Genomic DNA, 19852 nt, shown 5'->3' on the forward strand with positions numbered 1-19852 from the left:
ATTGGGCCAGGGCGCATTGAATTATGGATGTGGGCACATGCGCGCACGACCCCGCCATGCTCCCCCTGCTTTTGGCACAGGACGGCAAAAAGGTTAGCCATCACTGCCCTAGACCCATTTTGTAGTGGGACTTTTAAAGAGAAAATCAACACTTCAGCCTTCTACAGGTTTTAAGGAAGACAGTTTGTCCCTTAGGCCAGGGGTCCCCAATCTCTATTTGGAATTGGAGTGTGCGAGCAATGGGCTGGTGGGTAATTGTGCATGTGTACACCGGCCTGCCACTTGTGCTCGCTCACTTTGTGTGCGCACATATGCGCTAGCCTGCCACCTGTGCGGCCCAATTCCCCTCTCCCTCCTCCAGCTGGCCCACCAAGGCACAAAGACTGGGGACGGCTGCCTTAGGCCCCTGAAATGTTAACAATATCTAAAGTTTTTGGTAACTGCATGTTTGATGGTCTCCTATTTGCATGTCTGGAAGCTCTAATTAAGAAATATGGTACATATTCCCACTTTCTCATCCTCTCCCTATTCCACCCCCCACCCCCGTTCTAATCTGTTTGCTCGATCAACATTTCATGGCATTTTGAAAGTTTCACACTTTTTTTGTGTGACTTCAATCAAACTAACAAAAGTGAATTTTATACGGAGGTGTGTGTATGCGGTTTTTTTTTTTTTTAACAAAGCCTGCTAGGGTGGTACTGGTTTCACTCTGGATTTGTTTTCGGTTTGCATGTTTGCAGTCAGCACCCACGTAAAAAGCAAATATTTAAGTGTTAAATAGGACTCTATAAATGTAATATTTAAAGAGAAAATTGGGCAATGTTGCTGCGGCCAACAAAAGAATTAGATCCTGAAGGGCAATAAGCTCTCCACCCATTGCTCTTAAAAAAGAGAGCCTCAAATGCCTGCTTTTTAGTAGGTGTGTTTTGAAAATGAATCTACCATTCCAACATATTTTTAAAAGGTTCTTCGTCTATGTCCATCCTTCCAGTTTACAGATGAAGACTTCAGGGGGAAGAAAATATAAATATCACAGAAGAGTAGCTGGCCATGGACATGGTGTTGACAGGAGGGATTTAGCTCCTGGGAACATGATGTGTGTTACTAAAATGATGGTCTACTTAGGCCAAGAGAGTGTCCATGGAAAAAGTCTTGAGAATTATGGGTTTTGGCTGAAGAGCATCACAATAGATGCTTTAAGGATGGGGGTTGGGAATGAAAACCCAGGATTAAGAACTTCAGACAGAAATCTGTGCCCTGCTGGAATAAATCAAAGAATAATTGTTGTAAGGCCTGTTAACCTACTCAAGGAAAAACCAGGAAGTCAATCACCTGATAAAGTATGGGAAAGAAATAAAGTGACCTTGAACTCTTATGACAGGAAGACAAATATGATTTTAATGGCTACAACTGAGAGTTGATGAGATTAATCTCATAATTGGATGAAAGAAAGTTGAAAGAGGCAACTACTTGAGAGGAACAGAAGCAAGAATAAGTGGAATTTCTTTGGGTAATTGCCCGCATCTGCACACAGGTTCTGGGTAGTCTTCTGCTTATCGCCACAGGTGAGCCCAAAATCTCTGTTGCTAAGTGAGACCGTTAATTGAATTTTGCCTCAGTTTTACGATGTTTGCCATTTTTACGACGTTTGCCATGGTTTTAAGTGAATCACTGCAGTTGTTCAGTTAGTAACCTGGTTGTTAAGTGAATCTGGCTTCCCCGTTGACCTTTGCAAAAGGTGATCACATGACGTCGGGACACTGCAACCGTCATAACTATGAGTCAGTTGCCATGCTTCTGAATTTTGATCGGGACCATCAGGATGCCACAACAGCCATATGTGTGAAAAATGGTCACTTTTTTAGTGTCGTAACTTTTAAGAGCCGTGATGGACAGTGGTTGGAGTGCAGTACTGCAAGCTAACTCACTGCTCATTGTTGGAGTTTGATTTTCAGTGGCTCAAGGTTGACTCGGCCTTCCATCCTTCCGAGGTCAGTAAAATGAGGACCCAGATTGTTGGGGGCAATAGGCTGACTCTTAAAGAATTGTGAAGCGGTATACAAGTCTAAGTGCTATTTTCTATTACTATTGAACAGTCACTGAGTGAAGAGTTGTAAGTCAAGGATTACATGTACTTCATGCTCTTGTGACCATATGGGTTAAAATGTGAAAGAAAGACTTTAAACCCCCCTCCCCCGCTTATTTATTTATTATAGCCACCCATCTCAAACAAATGACTCTGGGTGGTGAACAAATAAGATATTGATGGCACGGGTAATTCTCTACATACAACCATTCATTTAGCAACTGTTGACATTAACATTTAAAAAACGGTCCTTACGACTGGTCCTAAGGACCATCACAGTATCTCCACAGTCATGGTCTTCCGGGTGTGCTTCAAGGTGTTGGTTACCACCTTTAAAGTGCTCCATGGCATAGGACCTAGTTATCTCCGAGACCGCTGCTGCTACCAATGACCTCCCACCGACCTGTGCACTCCCACAGAGAGGGCCTCCTAAGGGTGCCATCAGCCAAACAATGCAGGCTGGTGACCCCCAGGGGGAGGGCCTTCTCTGTGGGGGCACCTACCCTCTGGAATCAGCTGCCCCCGGATATAAGGAGAATCCAAGACCTCGGTGCCTTCCGCCGTGCCCTTAAAACTTTCTTTTTTCAGGAAGCTGGGCTGGCTTAACATATTTTTTAACACGTTTTTAATTTTTTAATTGGTTTGTTATCTTAAATTGGGCCAAATTAATATATATCCTTTTAATTGTTTTTTAATGTTTGTATTGTATGTTTTTATCTGGCTGTACACCGCCCTGAGTCCCTCGAGAGAAGGTATGGTATATAAATTTGAAATAAAATAAAAATGAATAAAAAATGTGATCAAAATTTGGCCATTGCCATGTATTTAGGACAGTTCAGCATCCAAGGGTCATGCAGTCACCATTTTGTGATCTTCCCAGATGGTTTCCGACAAGCAAAGTCAATGGAGGAACCTGAACTCACGTAACGGCAATGATTCACTTAATAGCCATGGCAAATAAAATTGTAAAATTGGGCGCAAATCACTTAACCACCAATTTGCTTAGCAACATAAATTCTGGTCCCCTTAGTGGTCATACATCGAGGACCATCTGAGCCTACTAAAAATGATAAACTCCCTTGAGTTTGACTTGACTCCTAGTGGTTATATTTATCTATGTCTCTGAAGTTTTACTGGAAACAATTTGGAAATGGCTTTCCATTGCTTCCTTCCAGGTTGCTTTTTGCCTTCCCAATCTATAGCTGTGGGATTTTCAAGCGATCTCTGTCTAATGACACCAACAAGGTCCAGTCCTGCTTAGCTTCCCTAAAATCAGCCAAGGTTGGTTAGATTCTGCCACCTGCTGTGATTGGTGACTACCGCCAATCAACCATTCAGGCTGAACAGGTGGATGATTTTCCCCACAGCCGATTGAAGTAGTAATAGGAGGGCATTTATCATTTAACCATACCTGGGAGACTCATTTATTTGTTTATTTTGCAAATTGTATATGGCAGCCCATCCTTAATCCAATAACTCCAGCTGGCTAACCAAGCAACAAGAAGAAAAGCATTCAAACCAGTGAAAGGAACAATGCAAGACACCAGTTAAAATAATCAGCTCCTTAAGAATGCAGAGCAAACCACACAGCCAGGCTCTGTTAGCAATTTTTAGGAATCCTGAAAGGCCAACAGAGTCAAAATATGTTCTGCCACTTGTGAATTTTTCAAAAAAAGTCCTGATGCTTTGCCAACAGCTTTCCCATTCAAAGAGGAAGACAAAAAAAAAAGTCAGGTGTGTGTGCGCACACACACACACATCTATCTATCTATCTATCTGTCTGTCTGTCTATCTATCTGTCTTATCTGTCTTATCTATCTATCTATCTATCTATCTATCTATCTATCTATCTATCTATGTAATATCTCTTATCTATCTATCTATCTATCTATCTATCTATCTATCTATCTATCTATGTAATTATCTCTTATCTATCTATCTATCTAATTATCTATCTTATCTATCTATCTCTATCTATCTATCTATCTATCTATCTATCTATGTAATTATCTCTTATCTATCTATCTATCTCTTATCTATCTATCTATCTCTTATCTATCTCTTATCTATCTATCTGTCTATCTATCTCTTATCTATCTATCTATCTATCTATCTATCTATCTATCTATCTAATAAAGCCCCCCTCATCTGTGAGCTGGTTCAGGAGGGGGGAGCGGACCTGGCGGGTATTACTGAGACCTGGTTGGGCCTGGAGGGGGGGGTCCCCCTCGTAGAAATGTGCCCACCAGGTTTCCGCGCATTCCATCAGCCAAGGGCCCAGGGTAGGGGTGGGGGGGTGGCGGTTATTGTAAAGGAAGGTCTTGATCCTAGGGAGGCCACTGTACCTCAGATAGCCGGTTGTGAATCTCTCCTTGTGAAGTGGGGCCATGGGAGGCAGATGGGCCTGCTGGTTACGTACCTGGCTCCTTGCTGCGTGGCAGCGGCCCTGCCCGAGCTCCTCAATGTTATAGCCGGGGTGGTGGTTGATACCCCCAGGCTTTTAGTCATGGGGGATTTCAACCTGCCGTCCATCGGTGAAGCATCTGAGGCGGCTCGGGAGTTCATGGCTTCCATGACGGCCATGGACCTGACCCAGTTAATTCAGGGCCCCACTCACATAGGAGGAAACACGCTGGACTTGGTTTTCGTCTCTGGTCAGTGGTTGAATGGCTTAGATACAGGGGATATAGTTATTGAACCCTTGTCATGGTCAGACCATTCTCTCCTTAGACTTGACTTCCTGACCGCTATGCCCCACCGCAGGGAGGCGGAACCAATTAGGTGGTTCCGCCCCAGGCGCCTGATGGATCCTGATAGGTTCCGAATGGAGCTTGGGCCATTTCCTGAGACTCTGGCACGCGACTCGACTGAGGACCTGGTGACCGCCTGGGATAGGGCGGCCGCTGGTGCTTTAGATCGGGTCGTGCCTTTGCGGCCTCTGACCCGGCGCCGAATCTGCCCAGCTCCTTGGTTCTCCGAGGAGCTGAGGGGGATGAAACGCCGGAAAAGATGCCTAGAGAGTAGTTGGAGGGCCAGTCGCTCCGAATCTGACCGTACACTAGTGAGGTCTTATATCAAGACCTACTTAGTGGCGATAAAGGCGGCGAAGTGTAATTACTTTTCCGCTCTTATCGCGTCGGCAGAAAATCGCCCAGCTGCCTTGTTTAGGGTGACTCGCTCCCTTCTCCATCTGGGAGCGCGGGAAGACCCCTTGCAAGGTCGTGCTGAGGATTTTGCGCATTATCTGCACGATAAAGTCGCTCAGATTCGGGAAGGCTTGGACTCCGACTGGGTAGGTACGGGCGGGTTGTCCGAGGTCTGTCTTGAGACGGTTATCTGGGATGAGTTTGACCCTGTGACTCCCGAGGACGTGGACAGGATGCTGGGGAGGTTGAACGCAACCACATGTTTATTGGACCCGTGTCCCTCCTGGTTGGTGCTGGCTACCCGGGAGGTTACACGAGGCTGGCTCCAGAGGATTATAAACGCTTCCTTGAGTGAGGGGTTCTTGCCTCCCGCCTTGAAAGAGGCGGTGGTGAGGCCCCTCCTCAAGAAGCCCTCTCTGGACCCAGCTGTTTTAGCAAACTATCGTCCAGTTTCCAACCTTCGCTTTCTGGCGAAGGTTGTTGAGAGTGTGGTTGCGCGACAGCTCCCCCAGTACCTGGAGGAAACCGTCTATCTAGATCCGTTCCAGTCCGGCTTCAGGCCCGGGTACAGCATGGAAACGGCATTGGTCGCGTTGGTTGATGATCTCTGGAGGGCTCGGGACAGAGGTTGCTCCTCTGTTCTGGTCCTATTAGACCTCTCAGCGGCTTTTGATACCATCGACCATGGTATCATGCTGCGCCGGTTGGAGGGGTTGGGAGTGGGAGGCACTGTTTTACGGTGGTTCTCCTCCTATCTCTCCGACAGGTCGCAGTCTGTGTTGGCTGGAGGGCAGAGGTCGACCTCAAGGCACTTGGTTTGTGGGGTGCCACAAGGGTCGGTCCTCTCGCCTCTCCTGTTCAACATTTATGTGAAGCCGCTGGGCGAGATCATCCGTGGTTTTGGGGTGCAGTGCCATCTGTACGCTGATGACACCCAGCTGTACATCTCCACCCCAGACCACCCCAACGATGCCCTTGAAGTGATGTCCCGGTGCCTGGAGGCGGTGCGGGTCTGGATGGGGCGGAACAGGCTCCGACTCAATCCCTCCAAGACTGAGTGGCTGTGGCTGCCGGCGTCCCGATATAGTCAGCTGGTGCCATCGCTGACTATTGGGGGCGAGACATTGGCCCCCACGGAGAGGGTGCGTAACTTGGGTGTCCTCCTGGACGCACGGCTGTCCTTAGAAGAGCATTTGACGGCCGTGGCCAGGGGGGCTTTCTATCAGGTCCGCCTGATACGCCAGTTGCGCCCCTTTCTGGATCGGGACTCCCTATGCACGGTCACTCATGCCCTCGTTACTTCCCGCCTTGACTACTGTAATGCTCTCTATATGGGGCTCCCCTTGAGGAGCACTCGGAGGCTCCAACTGGTGCAGAATGCGGCCGCGCGGGTACTTATGGGGGCGGCATGGCGCTCCCACGTGACACCTCTCCTGCGCGAGCTGCATTGGCTTCCAGTGGTCTTCCGAGTGCGCTTCAAGGTGTTGGTTCTCATCTTCAAAGCGCTCCATGGCTTAGGACCCAGTTATTTACGAGACCACCTTCTGCCTCCGATAACCTCCCACCGGCCAACACGCTCCCACAGAGAGGGTCTCCTCAGGGTGCCGTCTGTCAGGCAATGTCGGCTGGCGACCCCCCGGGGAAGAGCCTTCTCTGTGGGGGCACCCGCCCTCTGGAATGAGCTGCCCCCAGGGATACGACTAATCCCGGATCTCCGGACCTTCCGCCGGGCCCTGAAGACGTTTTTATTTCAGCAAGCCGGGCTGGGTTAAAAAATTTTTAATTGGTGAATTTTATGGGTAACGGGGTTTTAAATTGGAGAAGCCTAAGATAATTTAATTCTGTTTTAATGTATTTTAATATTTGTATTGTGTGTTTTTAATTTTGGCTGTTCACCGCCCCGAGTCCTTCGGGAGAGGGGGCGGTATAAAAATTTAATAAATAAATAAATAATAAATAAATATCTATCTCTTATCTATCTATCTATCTATCTATCTATCTATCTATCTATGTAATTATCTATCTTATCTATCTATCTATCTATCTATCTATCTATCTCTTATCTATCTATCTATCTCTTATCTATCTATCTCTATCTATCTATCTATCTATATCTCATCTATCTATCTTATCTATCTATCTATCTATCTATCTCTTATCTATCTATCTCTTATCTATCTATCTATCTCTTATCTATCTATCTCTTATCTATCTATCTATCTATCTATCTATCTATCTATCTATCTATCTATCTTAATTTACAACAATTTGTTTAGTGACTGTTCGAAGTTACAAAGGCACTAAAAAAAGTGATTTATGACCATTTCCCCACACAACCGTTGGCAGAATCCCCATGGTCACATCACCAAAATGCAGATACTTGGCAACTGACTCATATTTATGACAGTTGCAGCGCCCTGGGGTCATGCGATCATCTTTTGCAACCTTCTGACAAGTAAAGACAGTCAATGGGGAAGCCAGATTTACTTAATAACCGTGCTATTAACTTAACAATTGCAGTGATTCACATAACAACTGTGGCAAGAAAAGTTGTGAAATGGAGCAAAACTCACTTAACAACTTTCTTGTTTAGCAACAGAAATTTTGGCTTCAACTGTGGGGGCAGGTTGAGGACTACCTGTATATATGTATCTACATCCATCCCTCCCTACATCCCTCCATCCATCCATCCTGGCATTTTACAACATAAAACAGAGTAAAAATGTGAAAGCGGATTAAAAAAGCAAGCAACCACTAAATCTGAAGTGTAATGGTGACCATTCATTCCCCAGAGTCTTGGCCTCAGCTTTTAATAGTTTTTGGAAAGCCAGCAATAAGGTTTCTAATTTAATCTCCATGGAATTAGATATTAAGCAATAATTTCATACTAACTGATACGGAATATTAATAGACAAAGTGGAACCGGCAGCAATTTTTAGGGGAAGTGACCATGGAAAGTTGGAATTTTTGATTTTTATGAGAAATTGTGGGCTCAATTGTGGTCATAAATCGAGAACTACCTATGGCTGTGGTGGGGAACCTATAGCATGCATGCCCCAGGTGGCACGCATAGCCCTCTCTGTGGGCACGTAAGTTGTCGCCCAGCTCAGGTCTACCCCACATGCATGCACGCCTCCCGCCAGCTGGCTGATTTTCGGGTCTCTGCCGTGCATGCGCATGGGGACGGGGCGCATGCGGGAGATATGAGCACATGCGCGTAGGGTGTACGCATGCTTGGAGGGCAGGGTTAGTGCTGGGGGTACAGTGCACCCCCCCATGTCCCATTTTTGGTCCCAGGAGGCTGCAGGGAGGCCTACTAGGCCCAAAACAAGGCAGGGGGGTCGCACGTGCATCCACGGGGGGCAGGGGGAGCACGAGGGAGGCCATGTGCAGGGGAGTGCGGGGGGATCACACGTGCATTGCATTATGGGTGCAGGTACATGTGCGTGCTATCGCGTGCGCGATTTTGTCACATGACAAAAAGGTTAGCTGTCACTGACCTACGGTATATCTCATTGAGTGTAGGATACAGAATAAAGGGCCTAAATTATAGGGAGTTATAGGATTCCAGTAGGAAATAAAATATTTGTGATGCCAAGATAGTAGCGAGCGCTGTTTCTCTAAATGTGTTTGGGTAGGTTGGACAATGGCTGCGTGTACACGGACTTCATCTGAGCTGCCTGCATTCATAAATGGTCTGTTTCTGTGTACAGCAGGCCTGCACAGCTTGGAGAAAGGATTACATTGATAAAATTAAAAATAATTGCGGGCCACAAAGGAATAGCTGGTGTGCCAGTTAGTTGTTTGGTGGCTGGCAGACTGGCAGCAGCAATGGACTTGGCGTCATTGGTCAGACTCATCAGCAGGTCTTCCAGGATAATGGCAGCCGATTCCTCCTGGCATCAGCAAAGTGTGGCGATATTGAATTGAATTTACTTTTTTACAAATGCCAGCAGGCCACACACTTTACACTGGCCTGATTTACAGGCCTTTCTCTCTATGAAGCAAGTCCTGTGCCTCTGTTGCCATTTTTAAAAATTCATTAATCTTTTAACCATGAATGTGGGAAATAAAGGATATAATCCTCCTTTTTGGGGTTAAAAAAAAAGGAGATGACACTTAAATGGCTGATAAACTGAATCGTGGTCAGGTTATCAGTTCTGAAAGCCATGTGTGATTTTGTTGAGTTGACATTTCCTGTCTCTGGAATCTTAAAAAGAGAAACCTCTCTCTCTTCTTATCTATGTTAGATTCTTTGCATTGAGTTTTGCAACTGGGGGGTATCTTCACTGATTTTAGAAGCTAAACAAGGTCAGACTAGGTTAAAGGGGACACTGTAGGGGAATCCCAGGGCCTGGCTGTAGACTAGACTGGGCATTTGAAAAAACGCGGTGGCAAACCTCTTCTATATTTTTGTCTGTAAAAGAAAAGCACTGTTGTTTTTTCATCTTTTGTGAGTTTTTACTTTGCATCCACCGAAGGAGGACATTCACTGCATTCTGGTTTTCTTGCAGGAGATGTCCATTTAAATCTTGTCTTGTGGTCAGTGAATCGTCGTTCAGTGAGCAGATTTTCTGTTCATGACTTACGCAGTCTTTTTTTCAATCCGCCAGTATGCCCCTAAATTAGAAATCATAAATTAGTATATTTTTTGCATCTCCTGTGATCTCCCAGTGCGGTGATCCTAAATGGGACATGTTTGTTTTTCTTTCCTTCTTTCTCTTAATTCCTTTTCTTTTTTTCTTTTTCTTTTTTTTTTACAGGGAAGAACCTCTACACAAATGAATATGTAGCAATCAAGTTGGTAAGTTTATTTCCAGTGCATATTGTTCTCGGGTTTTGAAGCTAGTCCTTTTTTTTTCTTCCCATTAATTCCTAATAAACTAGATCAGTGTTTTTCAACCTTAGCCATTTTAAGATATGTAGACTTCCAATTCCCAGGATTCCCCAACCAGCATGGGAATTCTGGGAGTTGAAGTCCACAAGTCTTAAAATTGCCAAGGTTGGACACCCCTGATCTAGATCCTTCTGTAGGCCAGGGATGTGTCCTGCTATTGGGCTGTGGATCTAAATTGTCTTTCATGTAAGTCACAGTGTTGATCTGTATCATGCTTAGCACAATCTCCAGTGTATCTGTTAGAGAAAGGAGAGTTTCTCCCCGGAAAGTGAGACGCTTTATACAATAATAATCACTTTGATTTAAGTTAGTGTAAAATATTGATTGAGGCATCTGAACGTCCTTTGAAAAAGAAATGAAATCATCTAGTGACACTTCAAAAGCTGAGAGCAGCAGTGAAAGGTTTGGGGGCCTTGCACTCCGTTTGATTTGATGAAAATCCCACAAATGTTTGGCTCATAACAATTCGCCTTTCAAGTACCACAAGGCTCCAGCTTGTTCTTGCTGAGGCTTACTAATGCGACCATGCTTCTAAAATTGGTGATATATTGGTCTATCCCCCCGTAATTACTGGAAAGAGTTAGAAGTTGGCAAGTTCTTCGGTTTTGCTATCACGGCCATTCCCAACAATTTGTCCCCTATTCTTTCATATAGTCCTCCTGATTGCATTCTTTCCAGAAGTATTGGGATTCTGGATTCCCAAATGCCTAGCTGGCGTTGCCATTTTGGTTTTTTAGAACGAATTCTGGGAGTTGTGGTTGCTACACAATTGGAGGTTCAGTCTAAAGAAGATGGGTGGGCTTTTAATGACTCCTATGCTGAGTTGTCTTGATGAGATGGTCTTTTCCAATGCCAACATTGACTTAAGGCAAGTCTCATTTAGTCAGGTAGGCCTGCAGCCTTAGTTCCCCTCCTTTCACAAATGCCGCCTAATGTTCTCATGTTTGTTTGCAATTATTTCTTGTCTCATTAACAAGTATGGCTGTAGGATTTGTAACTTTTCTTTTTTTTTTTCCCTAGGAACCTATCAAATCCAGAGCTCCTCAGCTGCATTTGGAATACCGATTCTATAAACAGCTTGGCAATTCAGGTAAGTAACAGCAACTCGCTTGTAGAATTATCCAAAAAATGTTTTTTTAAAAAAAGTTATTTCAGTTTTCTGAAAAAGTTTTTTTTTTTAAATTTTTAAAAGTTTATTTCAGTTTCCTTGTCCTTGTGAGTACAGAGGAAACACTTTAAAAGTGTTTGTAAGAAGCTTAATTCTTGGAACACGCTTCCTTAATAAGTCTGGCTGATAACGTTATTATTAACCGCTTTCCTATCCCCACTATCCTAATCATTCTAACTTCTGAAGCCCTTTCCCCCCTTAGGCTTCAATAGTTTAATAAAACTCTCACCTCTGTAACCATGCATTTTTATTTGTGTATTGATCTGCTGCAGGTGTTTTAAGATGTTAATGTGTGTTGCCTTTTTAAAACCTCTGTGGAGTCTACTAACAAATTGTGAATAATATTTTAAATTTTTCATCTGTTTAAAATGCAATTCAAAGGAAAAGCTTGGCACATGTTTAGAGAAGAGTTTTTGATTTTCTCTCCAAGGATTATTAGCAGGGGTGAAATGCTCCCGGTTCAGACCGGATTGCCCGATCCGGTAGCGATGGCAGCGGATGGTTTGGAGAACTGGTAGCAAAAATCCCTGCCCCCCCCCCCATGCCCAGCTGAGCCGCACGATCATCAGAGACTTTTTTTTTATAAAAAGCATTTTTTTCTACAACCTCTTCCAACAAAAAAATGCTTTTAAAAGTAAAAAAAAAAAAAAAAGCCTCTGATGATCGCGCGGCTCAGCTGGGATCGTCAGAGGCTATTCAAAGCATTTTTTTCTGCAACTTCTTGGCCGAAGAGGTGGTAAAAAAAATGCTTTGAAAAGTCTCTGACGATCCCAGCTGAGTTGCCTGATCATCAGAGAGGCTTTTCAAAGCATTTTTAAAAAGCCTCTCTGATGATCCCAGCTGAGAAAAAATCTTTGAAAAGTTTTAAAAAGAAAAGTTGGCCACGCCCACCCAGTCACATTACACCCCCCACCACCAAGCCACACCCACAGAACCGGTAGTAACAAATTTTACATTTCACCCCTGATTATTAGGACTTTAAATAGGAACTGTGTTGATGTGCAGAATACTTATGTTCAGGCTACTGCAGATGTTCTTCTAGCCCAATGTTTCTCAACTTTAAGTTGCGCTGACTTCAATTCCCAGAGTTCTGAAAGTTGAAGCCCACAAGACTTAAAGATGCCAAGATTGGACACCCCTGGTGTAGAAATAAACTGTAGAACCATATTCACCTTGTCCAACCACACCACTTTCTTCTTTTCCACCCTTTGCAGAAGGAATCCCTCAGGTCTACTACTTTGGGCCATGTGGAAAGTACAACGCCATGGTCTTGGAGCTGCTGGGCCCAAGCCTAGAAGACCTCTTTGACTTGTGTGACCGGACATTCACTCTCAAGACTGTTCTTATGATTGCCATCCAACTGGTGAGCATCCATTCTGTAGGGACTTGCACTCATTGCTACTATCTTCACGCAACCCTCAGGACTTAGGTCCAGTCCAAAATCTCCCGCTCAGTTAACTCATTCCAGCAACCCGGAATTCTCCGAGTTAAGGAACAGCTGTCAAGGCAGCAGGTTGCTCAATTCTTTCTTCATTACCTTTCTTGATTTATGTTCCGTGTATAAAACTTCTTTCCTGCCAATCAGCACAAAAACACAGTGGAAGCGAATTTCTTCTTTAACCTGCAGAGTGTCTTTGTTTCCTTATTGAGCTTTGCAGAAAGGTTAATTTCAAAAAATTATAGAGTACTAATTTTTGAGGGTTGGCTTACTAGACTGAACGAACATTATCTTGCTATTAAAAGTTCTAGGCCCATGATGGCGAACCTACAGGTGGCACGCAGAGTCTCTGCGGGCATGTGAGCTGTTGCCCCAGGTCAGCTCCACCGCGCATGTGCATGCCTCCCGCCAGCCAGCTGATTTTTGGGTCTCTGCCACACATGTGTGCAGGGCGGATCGCATGCGGGAGACAGGTGTGGCGCCCTCCCCCGCAGCCTTTTTTGGGCCCAGGAGGCTGCAGGAAGGCCTGCTAGGCCCAAAATGGGGCGCACGGGGGTGTGGCGCCCCTCACCAGCCCATTTTGTGTCCCAGGAGACTGCAGGGAGGCCTGCTAGGCCCAAAATGGAGCGGGGGAGGGGGTCGTGCGTGCATGGAAAGGATGTGTGTGGCAGTGCTTATGCATTGCATTATGAGTGCCAGCACGCACGCACGCTTCAGGCACACGATGACAAAAGGGCTAGCCATCACTGTTCTAGGCAAAAGAACTTAGGATCTGGGATGTTTTGGTCGAGCTTTTACCACGTCTGATCAGAATTTCCTGTCAACTCTGAAGCTGGCCTGACTGAGGCCATCTTGGAGGCTTCAGTGTTGCCACAATGGTGATGAGGGATAGGGAGGGGTGAATAAAGATAGCTGGGGTTTTGTAGTCAAAGCAAAATAGTTTCCCCTGAGAACCAAGGACATTCCCACAGATGGTTGAAGAGAGGAGGAGTGAAGTTTCCAAGCAACCAGACAGCACCTTGATTGGACCATGTGACTGATTGTTTGGGAAAAGGGGGAAAACTTTTAATTAGGTGAAAACCACGGGAACCATTAGAGTTGGTTTTCACCAGTTTGTGCCAATATGATATATCCAATAAACTTATTCTTTGAGGAACCTGCTTACCTCGGAGTTCTGTATTACTTGGAACCTTGACATTTCCTTTCCCTGCCTTCTCTTCCGGCCCAGATTACACGGATGGAGTACGTTCACACCAAAAGCTTGATCTACAGAGACGTAAAGCCAGAAAACTTCCTGGTGGGAAGGCCCGGAAGCAAGCGCCAGCACACCATCCACATAATTGACTTTGGCCTGGCCAAAGAGTACATTGACCCAGAGACCAAAAAGCATATCCCCTACCGAGAGCACAAGAGTCTGACGGGGACAGCGCGGTACATGAGCATCAATACTCACCTGGGGAAAGGTGAAGAAAGAGCACTTCCTGACATGTTTCCAGGAAAGGGGAGAGCAGGGATGGAGGATGGGTGTCTGCGGGGAAGGGGAGTTTTCGTAAATCTCATTTTACCGAAAAATTAAAAAGCTGCTTTCCCAAACGTGTGTGGGTGCCCGCGCGCATGTCCCTCTAAGTCACTGTGAACTCATGGCGACTGTCTGGACCAGCCCTGCTGTTTTTTTGGGCAATGTTTCTGGAGAGTTTTCTCCAAAGGTTGATTCAAAATTTCTGTGGAACTGTTGTGTAAGTGCTACTGTCCGTGCAGTTTTGCACCTGCTTTTAAGGGAATCTCAAAGTTTCAAGGAGATCACAGAGGGTACTGGTGTTACGGTTGAAGTGTTTTGCCCAGCATAAGTAGAAATATTTACGACTGGTGCAAAGTCTCTGCTGGATACAATACAGACTTTACAGGACTCAGTGCTACAAAGTGTGCAGTGAGGTCTAACGCTGGCATCCGAGTTCTTTATTCATGGTTCATTGAATGACTTCCAGTTAGCTAGGGTCACACAGCAAGCAAAAATATAACCAAACTAAGCCTCTGTTGCGTAAACATAGCTTACGCTATTTGCTGTCTTGGCTGTGGAACCCCCAGTGGTCAAGGCAGTCTCTCTGAATTTATTTATTTTATTTTATTTATTCAATTTATATCCCGCCCTTCTCCAACTGGACGCACAGCCAGAACTAAAACACATACCAATACAAAATTTAAAATTTTTAAAAGAATTATATGACTTTGGCCCAAAATTTAAAACATTCAAACAAAAACCCATTGACAATTTAAAAAGCTAAGAAAGGGAGGAGGGGTTCACGCCAGCCCTGCTTGATGGAAAAGAAAGGTTTTTAGGGCACGGCGAAAGACTCGGAGATCCGATATCCTTCATATCTCCGGGGGCAAATCGTTCTAGAGGGCAGGAGCTGCCACAGAGAAGGCCCTCCCCCTGGGGGTCGCCAGCCGACATTGCCTGGCTGACGGCATCCTGAGGAGTCCCTCTCTGTGGGAGTGTACTGGTCGGTGGGAGGCTATCGGCGGCAGAATTGTACATCTAAAGACTTGCTGAATTGTTGAATAAACCTTATTTGAAGGAGGCGGGTTTCCTTGAATCGTTTTTATCATCTAATGTCAGAAGCAGGTATACCTGGATGGATTCTTTCATAGATGACAAAGATACAATGACTGTTTATACTTTATTTCTTTATCCTGGTGATTATGAACGGGAGTGAGAGAGAATCAAGTCATATATGGTCTACTATACTGGGTATCTTAGCTGGGTTTACATCAGGCTCTCCATTCAATGCATTGTCGATTAAATTATAAATAGCGGGGTTCACCCCGTAGAATAAGCCCTGAACCATGTTTTACAAATTCTGGGTTCATATAGTACACTAAGCAGGGGACGGCTCAGTGGCTAAGACGCTGAGCTTGTCGATCGAAAGGTCGGCAGTTCAGCGGTTCGAATCCCTAGTGCTTTGTAACGGGGTGAGCTCCCATTACCTGTCCCAGTTTCTGCCAACCTAGCAGTTCGAAAGCACGTAAAAAATGCAAGTAGAAAAAATAGGGACCACCTTTGGTGGGAAGGTAACAGTGTTCCGTGTCCCTTTGGCGTTTAGTCATGCCGGCCACATGACCACGGAGATGTCTTCGGACAGCGCTGGCTCTTCGGCTTTGAAACGGAGATGAGCACCGCCCCCTAGAATCAGGAATGATTAGCACATATGTGCGAGGGGAACCTTTACCTTTACTATAGTACACTAAACAAATCAAATCATTTCTCACCTTGCAATGATTTGCAGTATGCAAACCCAATCAGAAGCATTTTTTAAAAAAGCAGTGTAATTGAAAAAATGCTCTGGATTCATTCAGATTTTTTTTGCCATCTTCTGTGTAGAACAAAGCCGAAGAGATGACCTGGAAGCCCTTGGTCACATGTTCATGTACTTCCTCCGGGGGAGTCTGCCCTGGCAAGGCCTCAAGGTGAGTCCTATCTCTATGGAAAAATAAGCAAATTTAAATGAACCGAATTTAAGCATGTGCATGTTTTCCCTTTTGTTACTGTATGGGTATTGCGTTCTTCAGTATAAGGGGTCCTCGGTGCTCTCTGTGCTTGGCTGTTTTCTTGCAGATATTTCATTACCCAACTAAGTAACATCATCAGTGCTAGTAGGGAGTGGGGTTTGCTCTCAATTTATATTCTAGTTCTTCAGTATGTTTTCCATCTTAACTTGAGTAGCGTCTTGTAAGCTAGGAACTTGGACATATTTATAATTCCCTTTGTAAAGAAGGAGCTGAGGATCTTAGACCTCTACTCCTTTGATTAGTTTCTCCTTGTGGTGTAGTTGTGGAACTGGCCCAAGATTTGCTTGTGTTAGGTGGGTCCATATGCTGAAATCAGGCGAAAGTGTTAGATGTCCAGCTGACTTGATATCACCCACAACATTAAGACACCCACAAAATAGAAAATAGGGAAGACTGTAACTTTGTATATTGTAAATGTCTATGGAGATTCTCAATCATCCAGTTCATGGTTTTTCCAAACGTGCTTTTTTGGATTTTTCTGGTTTTTCTTTGAAGACGTTTTGCTCCTCATCCAAGAAGCTTCTTCAGCTCTGAAGTGAAACGTCTTCAAAGAAAAACCAGAAAGTCCAGTTGCCTCTTGAAAAAAGCACCTTTGTGACTGGTACAGCCAAAGATTAAGATATTTGTGAACAAAGCTCTCTAAAGCAGGGGTCTCCCTAATTTATGTCTCTGTAGAGTTCCTGAATCACCCCAGTTTCTTCCACTTCCAGCTCATCACCTTGATTGATGATCGTCTCACTTTGTGCCTGTTTATTGCTCTTACAGCAAGAATCGCTAGTTTTCGTTTGTTGAATCCGTGGATTTCCGCTTGGGGAGAGTGACCTTAGTTGTGTCCCATTTAAGTACAGATAGTCCTCAACTTATAACCGTCATGGACCCTGCAAATTACAGTCATAGCAGTCATCAAATGGGCCAGTTATACGACCAACCCGATTTTATGACATTTTTTTTTTGTGATGGTTGTGTGAACATTGCAGTCGTTAAGCAAACACCACGGTAATGAATTATGGGCACGGTTTTGCTGGAAACTGGAAGTAAATGGTCACGTGTGACCATATTGTTGAGCATCTGAAGTGCATTCTTCAATGTACTTCAAAGCCCTATATGGCTCAGGGCCAGGCTATCTTCGAGACCGCCTTCTACCACATAGCTCCCAGCGACTGGTAAGATCCCACAGAGTCGGTTTCCTCCGGGTCCCATCAGCTAAACAGTGTCGACTGGCGGGCCCGCGGGGGAGGGCCTTCTCTATGGCTGCCCCAGCTCTCTGGAACCAATTACCTCCTGAGGTCTGGACCGCACCCACTCTATTGGCCTTCCGCAAAGCGGTGAAGACTTGGCTCTTCCAGCAGGCCTGGGGCTGTTGATCTCGTTATAATGATAATTATAATGATAATGTGAGACCCGGCCACGAATTGGAGTGCATGTATTTTAACAGTTTTTTATGGGATTGTTCGCATTGTTTTATTCTTTGTTGTAAGCCGCCCAGAGTCCCTTGGGAGTTGGGCAGCATAGAAATGCGACAAAATAAATAAATAAATAAATTCACATAACCCATGCAAGGGGGTAATGGTCAGACCTGCAGGTCCACATCGTAAACCTCTTTCTCAGGTGGATCATAACGTCAAACAGTCACTAAATAACCAGTTGTCAGTTGAGGACTATCTAAATTACAATTGTCAGGAAGATGTTTCCAATTCCTTTCTCTGTTCCCTGAGCTGGTCCTTCTATGCTCCTCTCATATCTTGTTACATCACATAGCTCTTCTCTAGGCAGGACAGATACCCTCCCCTCCCAAGCTGTTGTTTAGAGCAGGGATCTCCCACCTTGGCAACTTCAAGACTTGTGGACTTCAACTCCCAGAGTTCCTCAGCCAGCTTGTGGACTTGTGGACTTCAACTCCCAGAGTTGAAGCTCTGGGAGTTGAAGTCCACAAGTCTTTAAGTTGCCAAGGTGGGAGTCCCCTGGTTTAGAGAGCTTTGTTCATAAATATCTCAATCTTTGGCCTTATTTCTCTCTACAATCCTATTTATTTCTTACACTCCTCTGATGGGTTCTTGTTCCATGGTTTAGGATTTCAGTCTCCAACTTCCTGGTTTTCAAGAGACACAGCTCTGTGGCTCTGGAATTCCTTCCCTTCTCCTTGTTCTTGTTCCATGGTTTAGGATTTCAGTCTCCAACTTCCTGGTTTTCAAGAGACCCAGCTCTGTGGCTGTGGAATTCCTTCCCTTCTCCTTGTGGAAGTTTGACAGTCTTTAAAAGGGGCCTAAAGTCTTTTTTATCTGACAGACGAGTTAGTGCTTGGTCAACCCAGCCTTCTATCCTTAGTTGACCGTTCCTAGGTTAAGCCCTGCCTTGTTTGAATGATGAATTTATAGGTGCTTGGTTGCACTGCACGGTATTTTAAAAACCATGTTTGGATGCTGTCTGTTCGTTTGCCTTGGCTGTTAAGATCTGTTTACTGGTTTGGTTTCTAAATTGTGAATTAACTGGGTGGGATTTTATAATTACAGCATAGTGTTTTTTTCTGATCTGTACACACCTCAGTAAAAGCACGTAATTGCAGTAATATGTTTTTGTTGTTATTAGTCCACCTTGGCAAATAAATACCTGGTGCACATTTTGTGCAATCCTCGCAATTTAGCCGATGTCTTGTGGAGCAGTTGTGTTTTTTTTGGCACCCTTCCCCTGTGAAACACCTGGCTTCTGCAGCCTGACCTGATACCTCTCTCCTCCTTTCCACCCTGGCTTTCTCTTCTTAGGCGGACACCCTGAAAGAGCGGTACCAGAAGATTGGTGATACCAAGAGAGCCACACCCGTTGAAGTGCTGTGTGAAAACTTCCCCGGTAAGGATCACCGGCAACGCAGAGACAGTATCTGGTTTCACTGCCAGGAAGAGAGATTTAGATCATTCAAAAAAGGAGGAGGCAGTTTATATCGAAGGAGTATGGTTAGGTTAAGCTTGGTTTGCAGTCAAGGGTTGCACTGTAGAGTGTCTTTGCTCACCATTCTGCCTGATTATTTGTATGGTTTTTTTTTAAAGTTAAATTTATATGCCACCCATCTCTTGGATTACATCTTCTTCTAAAATATTCTGTGCCACCTTTCATTGTCCTGGCTGTAAATTCAAGGAATTAAAGTTGGGGAAAGTTACTCTGTTCCATTCCGCTCCGCTTGGTTTTCTCGTCCATGCTTTTAAAATAACGGTCAGCAGACTTTCTGTCCTGCTAAACATGTTCGGTCCTGTTTGGGCTCTTTCGTTGCATATCTAAAATGTTTTGCATTACTAACCACTTGTTGGTTTGTCCCGGTAAGTCCTTCTGGTTTGGGTGTGGATGGTGCTATTTTGACTACCTAAGCAATGGAAACCTTAGGCTTGATGGATAACTAGAAACTCCCAATACAACAGGTGTTCCCTAAGGTAGACTTCACCTTTTTAGCAGCTGCATCACACTGCTGGTTTATGTTTACCTGTGCTTGATAAGGACACCTAGATTCCTTTTACATGTATTATGGCCAAAGCAGATGTCCTCCCATCTTATACTTAGGCCT

At 44.8% G+C, this 19852-nt stretch overlaps 1 protein-coding gene across 5 annotated transcripts in view; it reads left to right on the forward strand.

Annotated features, from left to right (window-relative positions):
- Positions 1–19852, forward strand: part of CSNK1G2 (casein kinase 1 gamma 2) — a 103040-nt gene that overhangs the window by 61363 nt on the left and 21825 nt on the right. For all 5 annotated transcript variants that reach the window (XM_070943880.1, XM_070943896.1, XM_070943863.1 and 2 more), the window contains 6 exons: positions 9996–10036; positions 11150–11219; positions 12512–12660; positions 13964–14198; positions 16115–16200; positions 19062–19146. In XM_070943880.1, the coding sequence (XP_070799981.1) occupies positions 9996–10036; positions 11150–11219; positions 12512–12660; positions 13964–14198; positions 16115–16200; positions 19062–19146 (666 nt within the window). The remainder of the gene's footprint in view (positions 1–9995; positions 10037–11149; positions 11220–12511; positions 12661–13963; positions 14199–16114; positions 16201–19061; positions 19147–19852) is intronic.

The sequence above is a fragment of the Pituophis catenifer genome, unplaced genomic scaffold (genome assembly GCF_029215685.1).
Source record: "Pituophis catenifer annectens isolate HBS135680 unplaced genomic scaffold, rPitCat1.0.hap2 SCAF_1, whole genome shotgun sequence".
Lineage (NCBI taxonomy): Eukaryota > Metazoa > Chordata > Lepidosauria > Squamata > Colubridae > Pituophis > Pituophis catenifer.